The sequence below is a fragment of the Pelodiscus sinensis genome, chromosome 3, assembly GCF_052426305.1.
Source record: "Pelodiscus sinensis isolate ZL-2025 chromosome 3, ASM5242630v1, whole genome shotgun sequence".
Classification (NCBI taxonomy): Eukaryota; Metazoa; Chordata; order Testudines; family Trionychidae; genus Pelodiscus; species Pelodiscus sinensis.
Genome location: NC_143054.1, coordinates 37,952,460 through 37,971,147, shown reverse-complemented (window position 1 = coordinate 37,971,147; position 18,688 = coordinate 37,952,460). Strand labels below are relative to the sequence as shown.

Sequence of the window (18,688 nt, the reverse complement as noted above, 5' to 3'; positions counted from 1 at the left end):
CAGGAGTGAGCGGGGACTGTTTGACTCCCCACTTGCTCCGAGTTCCCTGCTGCTCTTCTGCCTTTTAAATGCAATAAGAGCTGTGGGCAGTTCTTACTACATTTAAAAGGCAGAGGCATAGCTGGGATAGCGAGCGCCCCACCTCCTCCTTATCGACTACTCTATTAGTTGATTAATCAAAATTTATCAATCCTAGTTCTCTGGAGACCAACCTTTACACTTTTTTGGAATTTTTATAGTCCTCTTCCAGTTTGCTTAGTAGTGCATGGAGTACTATCAGTGTATCTTTCTGTGTGACCATGTCTCCTCCATATACCAGGAGAACCCCTACTTTAAGCTATACCAAAGTGCTAGACTTCATCAACGTTTTGGAAGATGAGGCTGTCCAGTCCCAACTGCATGCCATCTATAGTAATTATTATACCTACGGACAATTATCGAGATGCATGACTGAAAGGGGCCATGACAGGGCCACATTTCAGTGCAAGATCAAAGTGAAGGATCTACAAAACACCTACCACAAGGTGCAAGAATGAAACTACTTATCGACTACTCTACTGAAGTGGAGATGAACATAGGAGATAGCCGTGTAGAGAGTCTCTGGGTTAAGCTAAAAGGAGTAAAAAACGAGGGTGATATCATGCTAGGAGTCTACTACAGGCCACCTAGCCAGGTGGAAGAGGTGGATGAGGCCTTTTTTAAACAATTAACAAAACTATCCAAAGCCCAAGGTTTGGTGGTGATGGGGGACTTCAACTATCCAAACATATGTTGGGAAACTAACACAGCGAGGCACAGGCTATCCAATAAGTTTCTGGACTGCATTGGAGACAACTTTCTGTTTCAGAAGGTTGAAAAAGCTACCAGAGGAGAAGCTGTTCTGGATTTGGTTTTAACAAATAGGGAGGAACTAGTTGAGAACTTGAAAGTGGAAGACAGTATAGGGGACAGTGATCACGAAATAATAGAGTTCATGATCTTAAGGAAAGGTAGAAGGGAGACCAGCACAATTGAGGTAATGGATTTCAGGAAGGCAGATTTTGATAAGCTCAGAGAACTTGTAGGTAAGGTCCCATGGGAAGCAAGACTGAAGGGAAAAACAACAGAGGAGAGTTGGAAGTATTTCAAAGGGACGTTGTTAAGGGCCCAAAAGCAAACAATTCCGCTGTGTAGGAAAGATAGAAAATATGGCAAAAGACCAGCTTGGCTTAACAAGGAGATCTTGCATGATCTCAAAATAAAAAAGGAGCCATATAAAAAATGGAAACTAGGACAACTAACAAAGGATGAATATAAGCAAGCAACACGGGAACGCAGGGGCAAGATTAGAAAGGCAAAGGCACAAAATGAGATCAAACTAGCTACAGGCATAAAGGGAAACAAGAAGACCTTTTATAAATACATTAAAAGCAAGAGGAAGACCAAGGACAGGGTAGGCCCACTGCTTAGTGAGGAGGGAGAAGCAGTAACAGGAAACTTGGAAATGGCGGAGATGCTCAATGACTTCTTTGTTTCGGTCTTCACCGAGAAGTCTGGAAGAGTGCCTAACGTAGTGAATACAAGCAGAGAGAGGGTAAGTTTAGAAGATAGGATACACAAAGAACAAGTTAAAAATCACTTAGGAAAGTTAGATGTCAGCAAGTCACCAGGTCCTGATGAAATGCATCCCAGGATACTCAAGGAGCTGATAGAGGAGGTATCTGAGCCTTTAGCTATGATCTTTGAAAAATCATGGCAGACAGGGGAGATTCCAGAAGACTGGAAAAGGGCAAATATTGTGCCCATCTATAAAAAGGGGAATAAGAACAACCCAGGAAACTACAGACCGGTCAGTTTAACGTCTGTCCCAGGGAAGATAATGGAGCAGGTAATTAAGGAAATCATATGCAAACACTTGGAAGGTAATAAAGTGATAGGGAATAGCCAGCATGGGTTTATGAAGAACAAGTCATGCCAAACTAATCTGATAGCTTTCTTTGATAAGATAACGAGCCTTGTGGATAAGGGAGAAGCGGTGGATGTCATATACCTAGACTTTAGTGAGGCATTTGATACGGTCTCGCATGATATTCTTATTGATAAACTAGGCAAATATAACTTAGATAGGGCCACGATAAGGTGGGTGCATAATTGGCTGGATAACCGTAGTCAGAGAGTTGTTGTTAACGGTTCTAAATCCTGCTGGAAAGGGATAGCAAGTGGAGTTCCTCAAGGGTCTGTTTTGGGACCCGTACTGTTCAATATCTTCATCAATGATGTAGATATTGGGATAGAGAGTACGCTTATTAAGTTTGCAGATGATACCAAACTGGGTGGGGTTGCAACTTCTTTGGAGGATAGGGACATAATTCAAAATGACCTTAGCAAGTTAGAGAAATGGTCAGAGGTAAACAGGATGAGGTTTAATCAAGAGAAATGCAAAGTGCTCCACTTAGGAAGGAACAATCAGTTCCATACATACAAGATGGGAAGGGACTGTCTATGAAGGAGCATGGCGGAAAGGGATCTAGGGGTCATAGTGGACCACAAGTTGAATATGAGTCAACAGTGTGATGCTGTTGCAAAAAAAGCAAATATGATTTTAGGTTGTATCAACAGGTGTGTTGTAAGCAAAACTCGTGAAGTCATTCTGCCGCTCTACTCTGCACTAGTTAGGCCTCAGCTGGAGTACTGTGTCCAGTTCTGGGCGCCACATTTCAAGAAAGATGTGGAGAAATTGGAAAGGGTACAGAGAAGAGCGACAAGAATGATTAAAGGTTTAGAGAACATGACCTATGAAGCCAGGCTTCATGAACTGGGCTTGTTTAGTTTGGAAAAAAGAAGATTAAGGGGGGACATGATAGCGGTTTTCAAATATCTAAAAGGGTGTCACAAGGAGGAAGGAGAAAATTTGTTCCTCTTGGTTTCTGAGGACAGGACAAGGAGTAATGGGCTTAAAGTGCAGCAGGGGAGGTTTAGATTGGACATTAGGAAAAAATTCCTAACTGTCAGGGTAGTCAAATATTGGAATAAATTGCCAAGGGAGGTGGTGGAATCTCCCTCTCTGGAGATATTTAAGAACAGGTTAGATAGACATCTGTCAGGGATGGTGTAGACGGAGCGTGGTCCTGCCTTGAGGGCGGGGGGCTGGACTCGATGACCTCTCGAGGTCCCTTCCAGTCCTATTATTCTATGATTCTATGATTCTAAATGTATGGACATTACTAATTACAGGCCCCTTCTGCAGTTTTGGCTCTCCCCAAGACACATGTACTGAGACTACAGTAATGCTCTGCACCAATGAATTTGCCTGCCTCAAAGGTTAACTCACCATTTTGTGAGTTTCTGTCTTACGAGCGCTTGTACAGGGACAGCCAGTCAGTGATATATATGTGAACAGAATTTGTGTGTTAACTGGGTTGTGTCAGTGCTCTGTCTAGTGTTAACAATGATCCCTCTGTAAAATATTGCATTTTGGCTTCATAGTCTTAACCTTGGGAGCCCAGCCTCCATTGTTATCACCAGCTGAATGGCTGTTCAGCGCAAGGAAGTGGCCTCAGAAAAATAAAGATGACTTGATGCATGAGGTTATGCTTCAGGCTGCTGCTGAAAAGAAATGATTGGAGTGGAGGTTAATATAAGAGAAGGGAATGAAAGGAGTATGCTGAACACTTGAATGATGCCATGAAGTGGCTCTTAAACATTATGGCATGCCAAATTGACAAGCTGTAAGCACTACTAGTACGGCAGACAGAGCAACTTTGCAATTATACTGTTCTTCCTCCTATCCCCCATGGCTGGAGTCCCAAAATTGTTTTTCATGTACCCCCTGTTGCCACCAACACATTTTGGCCACCATCTTGTTCCCAGTTGGCATCTGCTGCTTTCTACATCTGCCCCTTCATCATTAAGCCCTGCAGACTCTCTCAGCTGCATTCACAACCAGTTTTGGCATTGTTAAAACTTTCACAATGACATAAAATATTAAACCTATGGAATTGGTGCCCAAATAAGAGCATTTAAGCAGATAGTTTCAGAGAATTTGAAACTTCTAGATGGTTCTGTTAAGAGTGAGCTAAAGGAACAGCAACCAAGCAGGAAAATGCAGCAGATATCCTTAAAGGAATTGTACATGTGTATGCTAATTCAGTAGTTTTCAACTTGTGGTCTGAGAGACGTTTTCTGGTCACAACATGCTGGTCATCCCTCTTGATTGCATCTGATAAACAGCTTTTGAAAATTTTGAAATACAATAAATACTTATTACTCTTACTGTTGTTACCACAGGTAAGAATATTAAATGTACACAGTTGTGAATGGGAAAGATGAAACTGTCTCTATTAAAAAGCATATGTAAATTTGTAAGTTTTTGTGCTTGATAATCTTTTCTCCTCCAAAAGCCCTGTGGTGCTTCTCCTCACAGTAAGGTCATAAAGTGATCCTTGAAGATGAAAATGTGACACTATACTTCTTATTCTTCATAGAGATATTATTATGTTTATATCCGTGATGGATTTTATACAAGATAGGTCATTAAGGTATTGAAAAGGTTATGATTACTGAATATGATTATCCTACTTGACCCATGTTTGTATCTGAAGTTAGGAATATTGACTATGAATCTCTATTACAAATGTGTTCATATCTGGGAAATGCCACTAGGCAAAAGACATCCAGTCTAGATGGAAGTGTAAAAAGCAATAAGAAAACTCCAAAATAAATTTGAAGAACAGCTAGCCAAAACTTAAAAAATAATAGCAAAATGTTTTTAAAATTCATCAGAAGCACAAAGCTTGCTACTGTCAGTGGGGCCACTGTATGTTCGAGATGCTAAGGCAGCATTCAAAGATGATAAGGCTATTGTGGAAAAACTACATACATTCTTTGTTTCGGACTTCCTGGCTGAAGATGTTAGGGAGATTCCTAAACCTCAGTCATTCTTTTTAGGAGACAAATCTGAGGAATTATTCCCAATTGAGGTGTCATTAGAGGTGGTTTTGAGACAGATTGATAAACTAAACAGTAACAAGTCACAGAGACCAGATGTCATCCACCCAAGAATTCTAAAAGACCTCAAATATGAAATTTCAAAACTATTAATTGTGGTTTGTAACCCACCCTTTAAATCATCTTCTATACCTAATGACTGGAAGATAGCTAATGTGATACCAATATTTAAAAAGGGCTCTAGAGGTGATCCTGGCAATTACAGACCAGTAAGTCTAATATCCGCGCTGGGCAAATTAGTTGAAACTATAAAGAATAGAATTGTCAGACACTTAGATGAACGTAATTTGTTGGGGAAAAGACAACATGGTTTCTGTAAAGAGAAATCATGTCTTACTAATCTACTAGAGTTCTTTGAGGGGGTCAACAAGCATATGGACATAGGGGATCCAGTGGCTATAGTGTACTTAGATTTCCAGAATGCCTTTGACAAGGTCCCTTACAAAGTAAATTGTCATGGGATAAGAGGGAAGGTCCTGTTACGAATTGATAGCTGATTAAAAATCAGGAAACAAAGTATAGGAATTTGTTAGTAGTTTTCAGAGTGGAGAGAGGTAACTAGTGGGGTCTCCCAAAGGTCAGCCCTGTGACCAATCGTATTCAACGTATTTATAAAAGATCTGGAGGAAGAGATAAGCCATGAGGTGGCAAAATTTGCAGATGATACTAAACTCTTCAAGATAGTTAAGACCAAAGCAGACTGTAAAGAGTTTCAACAGGATCTCACAAAAGTAGATGATTGGTCAACAAAATGGCAAATTAATTTTAATGTTGATAAATGCAAAGTAATGCACATTGGAAAAAATAATCCCAACTATACATACAGAATGATGGGGACTTATTTATCTATAACCACTCAAGAAAGAGATCTTGGAGTCATTGTGGATAGTTCTTTGAAAGCATCCACTCAACGTGCAGCAGCAGTCAAAAAAGCAAACAGAATGTTAGGAATTGTTAAAAAAAGAGAGACTAAGACAGAGAATATCTTACTGCCTCTATATAAATCCGTGATATGGCCACATCTTGAATACTGCATATAGATGTGGTTGCCTCATCTCAAAAAAGATATATTGATGTTGGAAAAGTTTCAGAAAATGATTAGGGGCTTGGAATAGGTGCCATGAGAAGAGATTAAAAAGACTGGGACTTCTCAATTTAGAAAAGAGAAGATGAAGGGGGGATTTCATAGATGTCTATAAAATCATGACAGGTATGGAAGAAGTGAATGAGGAAAAGTTATTTACTTGTTCTCATAACATAAGCACTAGGGGGTCACCAAATGAAATTAATAGATAGCTGGTTTAAAAGGAAAGGAGGTTTTTCTTCACATAGCGTACAGTCAGCTTGTGGAACTCCTTACCAGAGGATGTTTTGAAGATCAGGACTTTTAGAGGGTTCAAAAAAGAACTAAATAGATTCATGGTGAATAGGTCTATCAATATGTATTAGCCAGGATGGGCAGGAATAGTGTCCCTAGCCTCTATTTGTCAGAGGCTGGGAATGGATGACAGGAGCAATGTTCCCTCTAAGTTTTTCTATCCTTGTGCAGAATAAATTTTGTGATGTGCACCAATGTCGGGTACAGATATGCACCACCAATAGAAACATGCTGCCTGCCAGCTGTGAGCACTCTGCCAATCATCTGAATCTCTCCTGGGCAGCCACCCAAGCGCTCACCTTACAGGGAATACTGGACAGGAGAGGGATCACTTGATGAATACTTGTTCTGTTCACTCCCTCTGGGACATCTGGCATTGGCCACTGTTGGAAGACAGGATACTAGGCTAGATGGACGTCTGGTCTGACCCAGTATGGCTGTTTTTCCATCTAAGGCAAAAATGATGTGAAAACACAATGTAACTACAATCTGAATCTGATCAGAAGTGGCAACAAACTACTGTAATATGGGGGTAGTTCTTCTTGAGTTTCATCTGCACCAAAGTATTTCTGCACAAATTGCCCATCAGTGCTAATGTAGACTTTTCTGTAAAAATTCCTTATAAGTAGACAAGTTTCATAAGAAGAGCAAACTTAGACTTTGATTACTGCTTTTCGGGCTGGTAGAGATCTAACTGTGATGGCAGTCCATAGACCAGACTTCTGTACATAAATAATCTCTCTCTATAAAAAAATTTTTCCTGCCTCATGACAGAATTAAGTCATTGGTTTCTCTGGCCGGGAAAGCAACCAGAGAGAGGGGAGCAGCCTCCTTAGTTGCATTTAAATATGATTTTAAAATATGCTTACGATTCAGTTTCTTTTATGCTCTGTATGAACAAAGCAGAAGCTGTCTTAATCTAGATATTTACTCAGGAAAAATCCTTTTTTTTTTTACAACATTTCTGATGTATTTTTCTTTCTTTTGTGGACATAATAAAGCATATTACAAAATGTTCTATTCACAATCACATTAACGATGGTTCATTGTGGTTATGTATATTCTTTTTAGGTTAGATGATGGTTACCTTTGGGAGTGGAAAAGATTTGTTTTTTAGTATAAAAAGAACAGTGGTTGGCCCCTAATGTGTATCATGAATCTGCTCTTTCTCTGAAATAATCTAGTTAGTATTTTTCACTTGTGATTGTCATAGGTATGTCTAAAGTTACATAATCTGTCCAAATGGATTTTATATACTTTGCTCTGAAAATAGCCAAATCAGTCTCTCAAAATGAATCATGAAATCCCAGCGAGAACCAAGTGTCTGGTTTAAGTAATCTTATAATTAGCTCACCTGTTCTAATTCCCATCCACTGGATACTACCAGAAGGGTCTTTGATGTATGACTTTTCCAAAAGCAAGCGCCTTACAATTTAGCATTCTTATTAGTGAACATTGGAAATACATTCCAATCATTGCATGGCCCATGAACATATAGAGGTAAAAGAATTATGTCTGTGTAATATTGATACACAGAGTCCTTAATTTCTTCTGAAATATGCAAATTTTGTTTGTCTAACATCTTCATGCTTAGCCATGTACAGGCAGTCCCCGGGTTACGTACGAGATAGGGACTGTAGGTTTGTTCTTAAGTTGAATTTGTATGTAAGTCGGAACTGGTACATATTGTAGGGGAAACTCTAGCCAAACATTTCTCCAGAGCTCAGTTTTATTCTCCCACACCTCACTTCCCTCAGTCCTTTATTCTCAAGCTGAGGTGTCTGCTGAGAAAAGCCACTCCGCGTCTCCCTGGTCTGCTGGGGGGAGAGGGGCGCTAGCTTCGCGTCTCCCTGGTCTGCTGGGGGGAAGCAGCTAGTGCTGGGTTGCCTCACCCTGTTTGTAAGTAGGGATCCGATGTAAGTCAGATCCATGTAACCCGGGGACTGCCTGTAGCTATACTCACCTCCAACCCAAGTTTATTTTTATTTCAGGTTGTTGTCATAATATTACATTAAATATTTTTGTGTTCATTTAAGCACGATCACTCATCTTCTAATACTGACTTGACTTCTTAGTTTAATGACTGTAAATATGCATACATTCCTTCATATTCACTTTCTGATGTATTCATTCAAAACAAACAAAATGAGGCACAATCCTACATCTTTTTTATTCCTTTGTACCTGAATCTCGACACATTTACCACTGTCTTTTGTCCTTGATTCCAGTTCTTAATCTAGACAAGAAGAAATTTTGCCTTAATAATATACTTAGCCGTGCATATCTTGTTTGATACCGTACCACAGCCATGAACTCCAGGAAACTATCTACTGCAGTGGTTCCCAAAATTTTCGGCATCACAACCCCTTTTTGATTTTTGAAAAACCCTCATGCCCCCCCCCCCCATAACAGCAAAACTTGTTAAACCCCTGCCCCCAAAAAATAACTGACCGGGGCCGAAAAACAAAAATAGCAAAACTTAGGGGGGGATGGAGGGGCAGGCTGGGTCACCTTGTACCCCCCCCTTCCCGGAATTTCTTCACACGCCCCAGTTTGGGAACCCATGATTTACTGCTTTGCAACTGTCAGCTCTCATTGTCTCTTACTTGAAGTTAATCAAATGGCATAATCACCTCTTCTAAATCTGTACTGTCTCTGATCATCTTCTATAGTTCTATTGTTTGATCTGTAATCTGTGACTCGGGAATCTTTCCAACTGCGGAGGCTAATTTCCAGGCATGTAGTTTCCTAAGTGATTTTTCAGATCCCTTTTGCAAAAGCATATTTTCAGGCATGGAGGGAGGCTGGGAATATCCTTTGCTATTTTCCTTGAGAAACGAAATATCTCAAGTTCTTAACTTAGCCTGCACTTGTAATCACCATTGTCTAGACATTTAAAAATTACAGTACCTAAATCCTGGATCAATTGAGAGAGAGGTAGATAAGAAAGGTAAGCTGAAATGTAAATCTTTTTACATTTAAAAGATTTACAGTAAAAATGTTCATTGTCCAAAGCTGCCTTACAGATGATTTATTTTTGCTATAAATTGTTTACTTTTGCATGTGTTTGTTTGATTGACATCCAAACTGCATTTAGTATGAGGCAGATGTATTGATTGGAAATCATTAATAATTTGACATTTATGCAGTAGGTCAGCTTTTGTCCAGTATACCCAGTTTTGACACACATTTTGTGTTTAACCTTGTTTCTCTGCTTAGACTGTATTATTAAAGTGAGTGATCAAAAGAGACTAATTTATCAACCACAAGAAAAACTGAGGAAAAGTAGATCAACAGTATAATCTTTTTGTACAAAAAGATTTTTGCTTCTTGAATTAATCCCTTGAGTACTTTATGGTTTGCAGTATGTCCAACAGAAGGATACTTGTATTTCCTTGTGGAAAATGTGTGTACTAACATACTATTTCCAAAACTGGAAAGTCATTTGCAAGTTGTTGATTGGTATTTCACAAATGCATGAAATTTTAACAAACATTTAGTTACTTGTTCTGCAGCATAAGACTCCAGCTTTAAGAGTACAAGAAGGAAGCCAAAAGAAAAAAAATAAAATATTGTACATTATTCAAACTAATATTACAGTGAATAATTCTGAAATAATCAGAACATCAAAAATTATAATATAGGGGAAATTGGCATGATAAAGGAAACTGAGCAAGAAATATGTAGGTAAAGAAAAAATAACATCTAATCCCTTCCCTCTAATTATAATAGGATAAATGTGTTGTTTATCAGTCACAGAAGCATTCGGTGTAATGTGTGGGGCTAAAAGAAAACAATAGGGAATGTAGTTCATTAGTAGTAATAATTGTTACCTTGAAATACTGTGTTCATAATTTATATTTATAAAGGTGTATGCGTGGAAGGAGATATTTAACTGGCTTTTTCTCATATCTCTTTGTATGTGTGCATACATATAAAAAATCCTACTTATCAAATTACTGGAAAAGATGATAGAGTTTTAAACTAATGTTGGTATTAATTGTGTGCTAAATCCCTAGTTAAAATACGAGTGGGCCACACTTTTGCTTCTGTAGGCAAACTCATTGCAAAGAGCAAGGGTTCCTTGTATTCGTCCACTCTCCTGTGTCAATCTCCTTTGCTGCTTTATTCTTGCCTTCCCCTCTTCCTAATCTTTTTCTGTTTAAATTGTAGTGGTAAGATGGACTGAGATGAAATGAGGAATATTGTTATGGGGGACTGTTTACTGGTTCTTTGATCTATAGACAGTGAAAGAGATGGTTGAAACCAGTAGCTCTACTAACCAGATGCTCTGTGTATTTCCCATTTCCTTCTTTTATTTTTTCCACTTTTCACCAAAATCACTAGGATTCTCTCCATTGACACACAGAATATTTCCAGAAACTTTGAATTGATTGGATGCAGCATTCAGTAATGATCAAATTACATCTAAATGTCAGAGCAGAGAAGTACCAACAAGTAGAGTACAAGGCCTTCTAAACTAGGGAAGTAATAGTGTAACCATTTAAATGCTTATAGATTACCGTAATGGTTACATGCTGGTTCCCAGTCCAGTCATGGGAAGACAGCTGCCACCCCACACTGCCGGCTGTATGTCAGAGCCCGCATGGCAGCAGCCAGTTCCATGGGAGTGGGGCTGAGAGCAGGGCCAGGAGCCGGCTGCTGCCCCACACAGCTGCCTTTGTATTGGGTGCAGCAGCACGGGGCGACTGGCGGGCACCGGCTGCTGCTGTGCACTGCTGCCTCTGTATCAGAGGCAGTAGTATGGGGTATTAGCTGGCTCTTCAGGAGCAGGGTGGCAGGCAGGAGGCAGTGAATGCAAGCAGCCAGCAGAAGTTGCTGCACAGAGCAGCAGCTGGCTCATTGAGAGCGGGGCGGCAGGCAGGAGCTGGTGTGTGCCCAAAGCCCGCTTAAAAGCCTGGTTCTGATATGCACCAGGTCCTGAGGAGATGACTGCTGCCACACACTGCAAGGTTCTGCAGTATAAACTTCTAGTGCAGAGCCCAGAGTGAAGCCGGCTTCCTGAGTATGGTGCTGGCAGCCGGCTGCACTGCAGTCTCTGCGTATAAGCTTTATATGGTAGAGTCTGCAGCATTTTTAATGGTTACCTAATTAACTGTTTTTTGACATCCCTATTTTAAATTGGGCCAATTGTTTTAGAGCTGACAAAGGAGTGAGGTGTAAATGGAAGGATTCTATTTTAATATACTTTCTTTTTAAAACCTCAGCATTTAAAAAAATATTAACCATTTAATAATACTCAGAATTTTAAAGATAGCTAACCAAAATACAGAGATTAACTGATTTGTCAAAAGCCACAGGAAATAATTTTCTACAGGCTGAACCTCCAAAATCCGGAACTGTCTGGTCCAGCAACATCCATGAGCCTGCAGGGTCATGGATGTTGCTGGACCATAGAGCCCTGTCTGCAGAGAGTGGGAGCCAGTCAGAAGAATGTAAGGCTAGGGAGATCTGGCTGGACCAGCAGTGGCTGGGCCAGGTGGCTGCTGGGGAACCCCCAGCATCAGCGGGGCCAGGTGGGGGTGAAGAGCCCTGCCCTGGATAGAGAACCCCAGGCATCAGTAGGACCAGGTGGTGAATGGGGAGCCCGCACCCTGACCAAAGAATTCCTGGTGTCAGCCAGGTGGCAAACAGGTTGTATCTGTCCTGGCTGGAGAACCCCCTGCAGCAGCGGGGCCAAGCAGCAGTCAGGTAGCCCCAGATGGGCAACCCTGGGAAACCCCTGGCGGCAGCAGGCTGGGTGGCCGGGCGACCCTAGATGATGGGGTGACCCTAGCTCTCCAGCATTATTGGGGACAAAAGAGGCCAAGGAATCCCTAGCATCAATGGGGCCAGGCGCCAGTGGAGCCCTAGCCAAGGAACCCAGGGATTCCCCAGTGGCAGGGGGGCTGGGCAATCCCAGCCAGAGAACTCCCAGCAGCAGTGGAGACAGGTGGCAACAGGGGAGCCTTAGCTGGGGAGCTCTGGGGAATCCCCAGTGGCAGTGGGACTGGTGGTGTCCTAGCAGAGCTGGCAGCGGCTGGCTGGCCCTTGCAGGGGAACCTGGGGAACCCCCAGTGGCAGTGGGCTGGCAGCAGTCAGGCAGACCTGGCTGGAAACCCAGGGAACTATGGAGACAGCAAGTGGGAGCCCCATACGTGGAGACCAGGAGTGGGGAAGCCAGCAGGGAAGCATTGACTTTCCCTGGTCCAACAAATTCCCTGGTTCGGGACTGCTCAGGTAGTTTTTTCGGGACTTTGGATATGAACTCTAACAACTCAGCTTGCTAATGCAGAGATCACTATACTTATCTCTAAAATACAGCTTTTTCTGGGATATAAAGCCAATGTAATAACAATTAGGAGTCCTGTGGCAAATGTATTTGTGCAAAAGTTTTCATGGGCAATACATTTTTTAGTCTTTTAAGTGTCACAAGATGCCTTGTTTTTACTGAAACACTAACATGGCTACCCTTCCAAAACTTGTCAGCCAGTGTAATGGTTCCAGAGACACTACACCCCATTTTGGACAGGAACTGAAGTAGAAGATTGTAGCTTATAGTGGGGAATTTGTGTAAGCAGAAAATAATTTGTGCAGGATATTAAGGAAAACATGCATAAGGTCTAATTACCACAGGTGATTAGGATCTTTGTCTCATTTTGACGAGCCCCTGTGTTTCCTGGTAGGATAATAATTTTAGCTCCTTGCTGGATAGAAATATACTACTTGTTGTATCAGTGCTTCCACTTACTGCAGTCCTTTGCTTCTCCTTGGAAGTCTCCAGTCCACATAATGAGCAGGCTTGACTTGTTGAGCAGGCTTGGTATCTTGCTTAACTTGTGAGAACTAGTAAGATTACATCCAAGGGAAAAATAGCTCTATACATGAGATAATAGTTATGGTAGTATGTAAAACAGTGTCATTAGAAATGAAATGTCAATTATAGATCAAAACAACATTGATAGAATATTAAAGTAAAGAGAATCCTAGTTGAACTTTATTTCTTTACTTTTATAAATTGCAGCGGTTTGACTATTTATAACTTTTCATACAAAACTTGACATTGATCTGAAATGAGGTTTTTGTTTACATCTTTCATTTTTCTTTGGGTTTTTAGTTTTTATAAACATTCTATTTGGATATCATAATTTATCATTGAGGTGAGCTGAGTAAAATAAAGGCATCATGAATAGTGTGAAATAAGTATTACTTAGTGTTCAACTATAATTAACTGAAGTATTTACTTTTTTTTTTTTTTTTTTTTTTTTTAAGAATAAGGACCAGTTTCTTCATGATGAAGTTACATCTTCTGTGTCACAACTTGCAACAAAGGTAAATATTTGTTCTTTTGGTAATGAAGGTTGTTTCATGTTATGCATTTTCTGCTAATGCATGCTAGGAAAAATCCATATTTCTTTTCTGCTCCTCCCCTCAACTAACTATGCTTTGTACTGATTCTTTCTTAAAAAGAGGGGAAAAAAAGAAAAATATATTTAACATCAGTTCAGGTCTTTAATTATTTTTCTCCGAAGTTGGAGATCTATTAAATAAAAACAAGGCACTGTGGGAATAACTAAAAGTAGAGGTCAAAGAAAATTTTCAAACAGTATGTATAACAAACTATAAAAGATAAGAAGTAAAATTACTGTATCTTATCTATATAGGCACAGTTTTCCAAATTTGACTGACCCTCTCACCACAAGTAGTTAGAGATTCTATTTAACATCTCATACAGAAGCAAATTAAAACACTTTCTGCAGCCAGTAAAATTTTTGTCTTAAAAAAACTGACAATCCAGAACACACATGCTTAAAAATACTGGAAATAAAAGTTAAAAGATCAAAAGCTGAGTTTAATTATTTAAAGTAGGAACTTGTTTTGAAATTTCAAATGAATTGAGCAAAGTGATTTCATGATAGTTGGAAAGTTTCCTTTTACACTAATTTAATTAATTAATACTGTGTTAAAATTACTTCTTTGCCTCATCTTTGTTTTATGATGGTTTTTACTGAAATTGTAAGTTCAAAGTATATTATAATGTTCCTGTTTTTTGTTTTGCTTCATGTAAAATACAGTACGAGAAAAAAAATTGATTCCTTGTTTCAACGGATAAGTTGTAATGGATTTCAGGCCTGATGTAGGACATTCAAAACAATGAAAAATAATTATTTAAAAATTGTTTCTATTTTGAGACTTTTTAGAGACTGTTTCTTAAAGGTTGCAAGCTTTTATAAATGATTATTTTGGTTTCAAGGAAATATTTCACCAGCTAAATCAGTCAGCTGCCATTATAGTATGTAAATTAAGTTGTCATGGGATAAGAGGGAAGATCCTTTCATGGACTGAGAACTGGTTAAAAGACAGAAAACAAAGGGTAGGAAAAAATGGTACAGAATGGAAAGAGATAACTACTAGTGTTTCCCCAAGGGTCAGTCCTAGGACCAATCCTATTCAATTTATTCATAAATGATCTGGAGAAAGAGGTAAACAGTGAGATCGCAAAGTTTGCAGATGATACTAAACTGTTCAAAATAGTTAAGACCAAAGCAGACTGTGAATAACTTCTAAAAGATGTCATGAAACTAAATGATTTGGCAACAAAATGGCAAATGAAATTTAATGTGGATAAATTTAAAGTAATGCACATTGGAAAAAATAACCCCAACTATACATACACATACAATATGATGGGGGCTAACTTAGCTACAACTAATCAGGAAAGAGATCTTTGAGTCATCGTGGATAGTTCTCTGAAGACATCCACGCAGTGTGCAGCAGCAGTCAAAAAAGCGAACTGGATGTTAGGAATCATTAAAAAAAGGATAGAGAATAAGACAGAGAATAGCTTATTGCCTTTATATAAATCCATAGTACAGGCAGTCCCCGAGTTACGTGGATCCGACTTATGTTGGATCCGCAGTTACGAACGGGGTTTTTCTCACCCCGGAGGACGAGAGTGGTGGGATGCCCAGATGCGCCACGGTCCCGCCGCCCGCGTCCTCCGGGGCGAGAAAAGCTGCTCCACGTCTCCCTGGTTTGCTGGGGGAGGAGCCCCCCCCAGCAGACTAGGGAGACGCTGAGCAAAGCCGCGGAGCACGCGGGCAGCAAAACAGCCCAGACGCGCCGCGGCTGTCCCGCTGCACGTGTGCTCCGCGGCTTTGCTCCCTGTCTCCCTGGTCTGCTGGCTTTTCTCCAGACGCCTGTGGTAGAGCAGCTGGGGTATTGCCGGTTGGTCCCGTAGCGCCGCTCTGGGCGCTACTGGACCAACCCGGCAGCACCCCAGCTGCTCTGCCCCAGGCGTCCTGATTCAGCCGCTGCTGAAACTGACCAGCGCTGACTACAGGAAGCCCGAGGCAGAGTTGCTCTGCCCCGGGCTTCCTGGAATCAGCCGCTGATCAGTTTCAGCAGCAGCTGACTTGGGGACACCTGAGGTTCTTAAGTTGAATATGTATGTAAGAACTGGCATCCAGATTCAGCCTGTTAAAACTGATCAGCGGCTGATTCCAGGAAGCCCGGGGCAGAGCAACTCTGCCTCGGGCTTCCTGTAGTCAGCTGCTGGTCAGTTTCGGCAGCGGCTGAATCTGGATGCCAGTTCCGATTTACATACAGATTCAACTTAAGAACAAACCTACAGTCCCTATCTTGTACGTAACCCGGGGACTGCCTGTATGCCCACATCTTGAATACTGTGTACAGATGTGGTTTCCTTCTCTCCAAAAAGATATATTGGCATTAGAAAAGGTTCAGAGAAGGGCACCTAAAATGATTAGGGGTTTGGAACGGGTCCCCAATGAGGAGAGATTAAAGAGACTAGGACTTTTCAGCTTGGGCAAGAGGAGACTAACGGGGGATATGATAGCGGTATATAAAATCATGTGTGGTGTGGAGAAAGTGAATAAGTAAGAGTTATTTACTTGTTCCCATAGTATAAGAACTAGCGGCCACCAAATGAAATTAATGGGCAGCAGGTTTAAAACAAATAAAAGGAAGTTCTTCACACAGTGCATAGTCAACCTGTGGAACTCCTTGCCTGAGGAGGTTGTGAAGGCTAGGACTATAACAGGGTTTAAAAGAGAACTAGATATATTCATGGAGGTTAAGTCCATTAATTAAGTCTATTAGTCAGTATGGTAAGGAATGGTGTCCCTAGACTCTGTGGCTACGTCTATACTACAGGCTTTTTGCACAAGAACAGCTGTTCTTGCACAAAAACTTGCTGGCTGTCTACACTTGCACGCGCGTTCTTGCGCAAGTCAATTTATAGTACAGCGTCGGAAGAGTTATTCCTCTCCCCACGAGGAATAAGCCCTTTTGTGCAAGAGCTCTTCCACAAGAAAGCAGTGTAGACAGGAAACATTAATTTCTTGCGCAAGAAACCCCTATGGCTAAAATGGCCATCAGAGCTTGTGCAAAACAGTTCTTGTCAAGAAGTCTGCAATGTAGGCGTAGCCTGTTTGTCAGAGGGTGGAGATAGATGGCAGGAGAGAGATCACTTGATCATTACCTGTTCAGTTCACTCTCTCTGGGGCACCTGGCATTGGCCACTGTCGGTACACAGGATAACGAGCTGGATGGACCTTTGGTCTGACCCAGTATGGCCATTCTTATGTTCTTAATTTGTTAAACAGATACATTAAGGAAATATTTTCCCCTGCCTTTTCTCTTTACTGCCTTTTTCTCCAACTTTTAGTATCTGTAGAATCATTTCAGTTCTTTATTATTTATTTTAAAAACTATGATGCAGTGAGTTTCTTTTAAATATTAAATCTTTGCTAAAGAGTTAAAAAATACACCTGTTGGGAGGCTGCTCATGTACTTCATGACTACGACAGTCCCTGGATTGAATCAATACAGCACTGCTAGAAGTTTTGTATGGTTGAAAAGAGAATTTGGTGGTTCTCTCCCAATGACTTAACAGGCCAGTTTTGGAAAAGATAGAATCGAGCTGTCTTGTGAGGAAATAAGTAAGTCACCTTGTATCATGTGTATTGGAAATGGAAGCACAGAGCATCCTTTTTGTTAGCAACTTAGAAACATTTTTTCTTGTCTTTTGGTATTTGGGGGCAAGTTCCTGATTAGATAAAAGATTTTTTTATTTGGTACTCTATTTAAACTCATACATGCAATAAAGCTTAATGTATTAATTACAGATGGTGAAGTTGGCAACTCTTTTAGTTAAGGTTGCCTGACACATTCCATTAAAAGACCCAGTTTTCAGTTACTTATAACTTTACCAAACTTCAACCATTTGGGGTGAATTTTTCTGTCAGGTAGCCAGCTATATCAGGCTGACTTTTTTTGGAATTGTTTCCGTACAAACAGTTCACTCGTTTCTGTGATCAGATTTAATAGAAAGTACATTATTTTGCCCATTTGAAAAAAAAAGTTACAACTTTTTGCTGAAAAGCCTGACTGCAGTTGTGGGTCAGAAAGGGGAAGAGTGTTTGTGTCCTGCTAAGGTTGGCTTTTCTCTAAAGGGAACGCTCCTGGCTTTGGTCAGTTCAGCCAACACATGTCAGACTTTCACATACCTCTGTTTGCATTCATGCAGTGTTTGACTGTGGAGGGATATCCTTCATTTGTTTCTGCTTAATGTCTCAGAGATTAGTTAGTGAACAGTTGTTTGTGATCTGGTAGACTGATACCGGCCCCTCATGGGTCCACTTCAAAGTTAACTTTCTAAAAGGCTAATATTATAGGCAAATATAGTCTTAGTTAATAGAATTCTGTTTTTTGTCAGACGAGATTTTAGTTGAATTATAGCTTTGTTAAATTATATCTTGTTTAATTTTAAAGGTCAGTGTTTGAATATATAACTGAGTTTGGGCTAATGAGACCAATAGACCTTGGAAATTATATTGTTTCCTGTTCATCATTAATGTGAAACAATACTCTGAGGTTGAGAAGCTACAAGTCATCCAATTATCCTTACACTGGATTCGCCCCCCCCCCCCCCAATACTTTATGGAAAAGCGACTTGTAAAGATGGGAGTACCTATTCCTGACCTTTACATTGACAGTGGAGACTTGCAAACTAACTATGCAATCACTGGTCATGACTTCATAGGTAAGGCTGAGTGAGAATTTTTCAGTTTAACTAGAACTTCAAAACATTTATTTTATAAAAATGTCATTACAATGACAAAAATAACAGAGCAAATGTTGACTACTATGGCTTTTTTATAGTTGTTTGAAAATTGGATTTCTGTAGACAGAATTATGAGGTTTGCAAAATGACCTTTCAAAATGTTTCACTGAGTGCCTTACTACTCTTCAGATATCCTTTAGAAATATAAATATTTTTGGATTTGTGCTTTTCTCCAT

General features: G+C 40.3%; 1 protein-coding gene across 2 annotated transcripts in view; it reads left to right on the top strand.

Annotated features, from left to right (window-relative positions):
• TDRP (testis development related protein) overlaps positions 1-18,688 on the top strand; it is a 41,666-nt gene that overhangs the window by 8,919 nt on the left and 14,059 nt on the right. For both annotated transcript variants that reach the window (XM_075923573.2, XM_075923574.2), the window contains one exon: positions 13,637-13,696. In XM_075923573.2, coding sequence (XP_075779688.1) covers positions 13,637-13,696 — 60 coding nt within the window. The remainder of the gene's footprint in view (positions 1-13,636; positions 13,697-18,688) is intronic.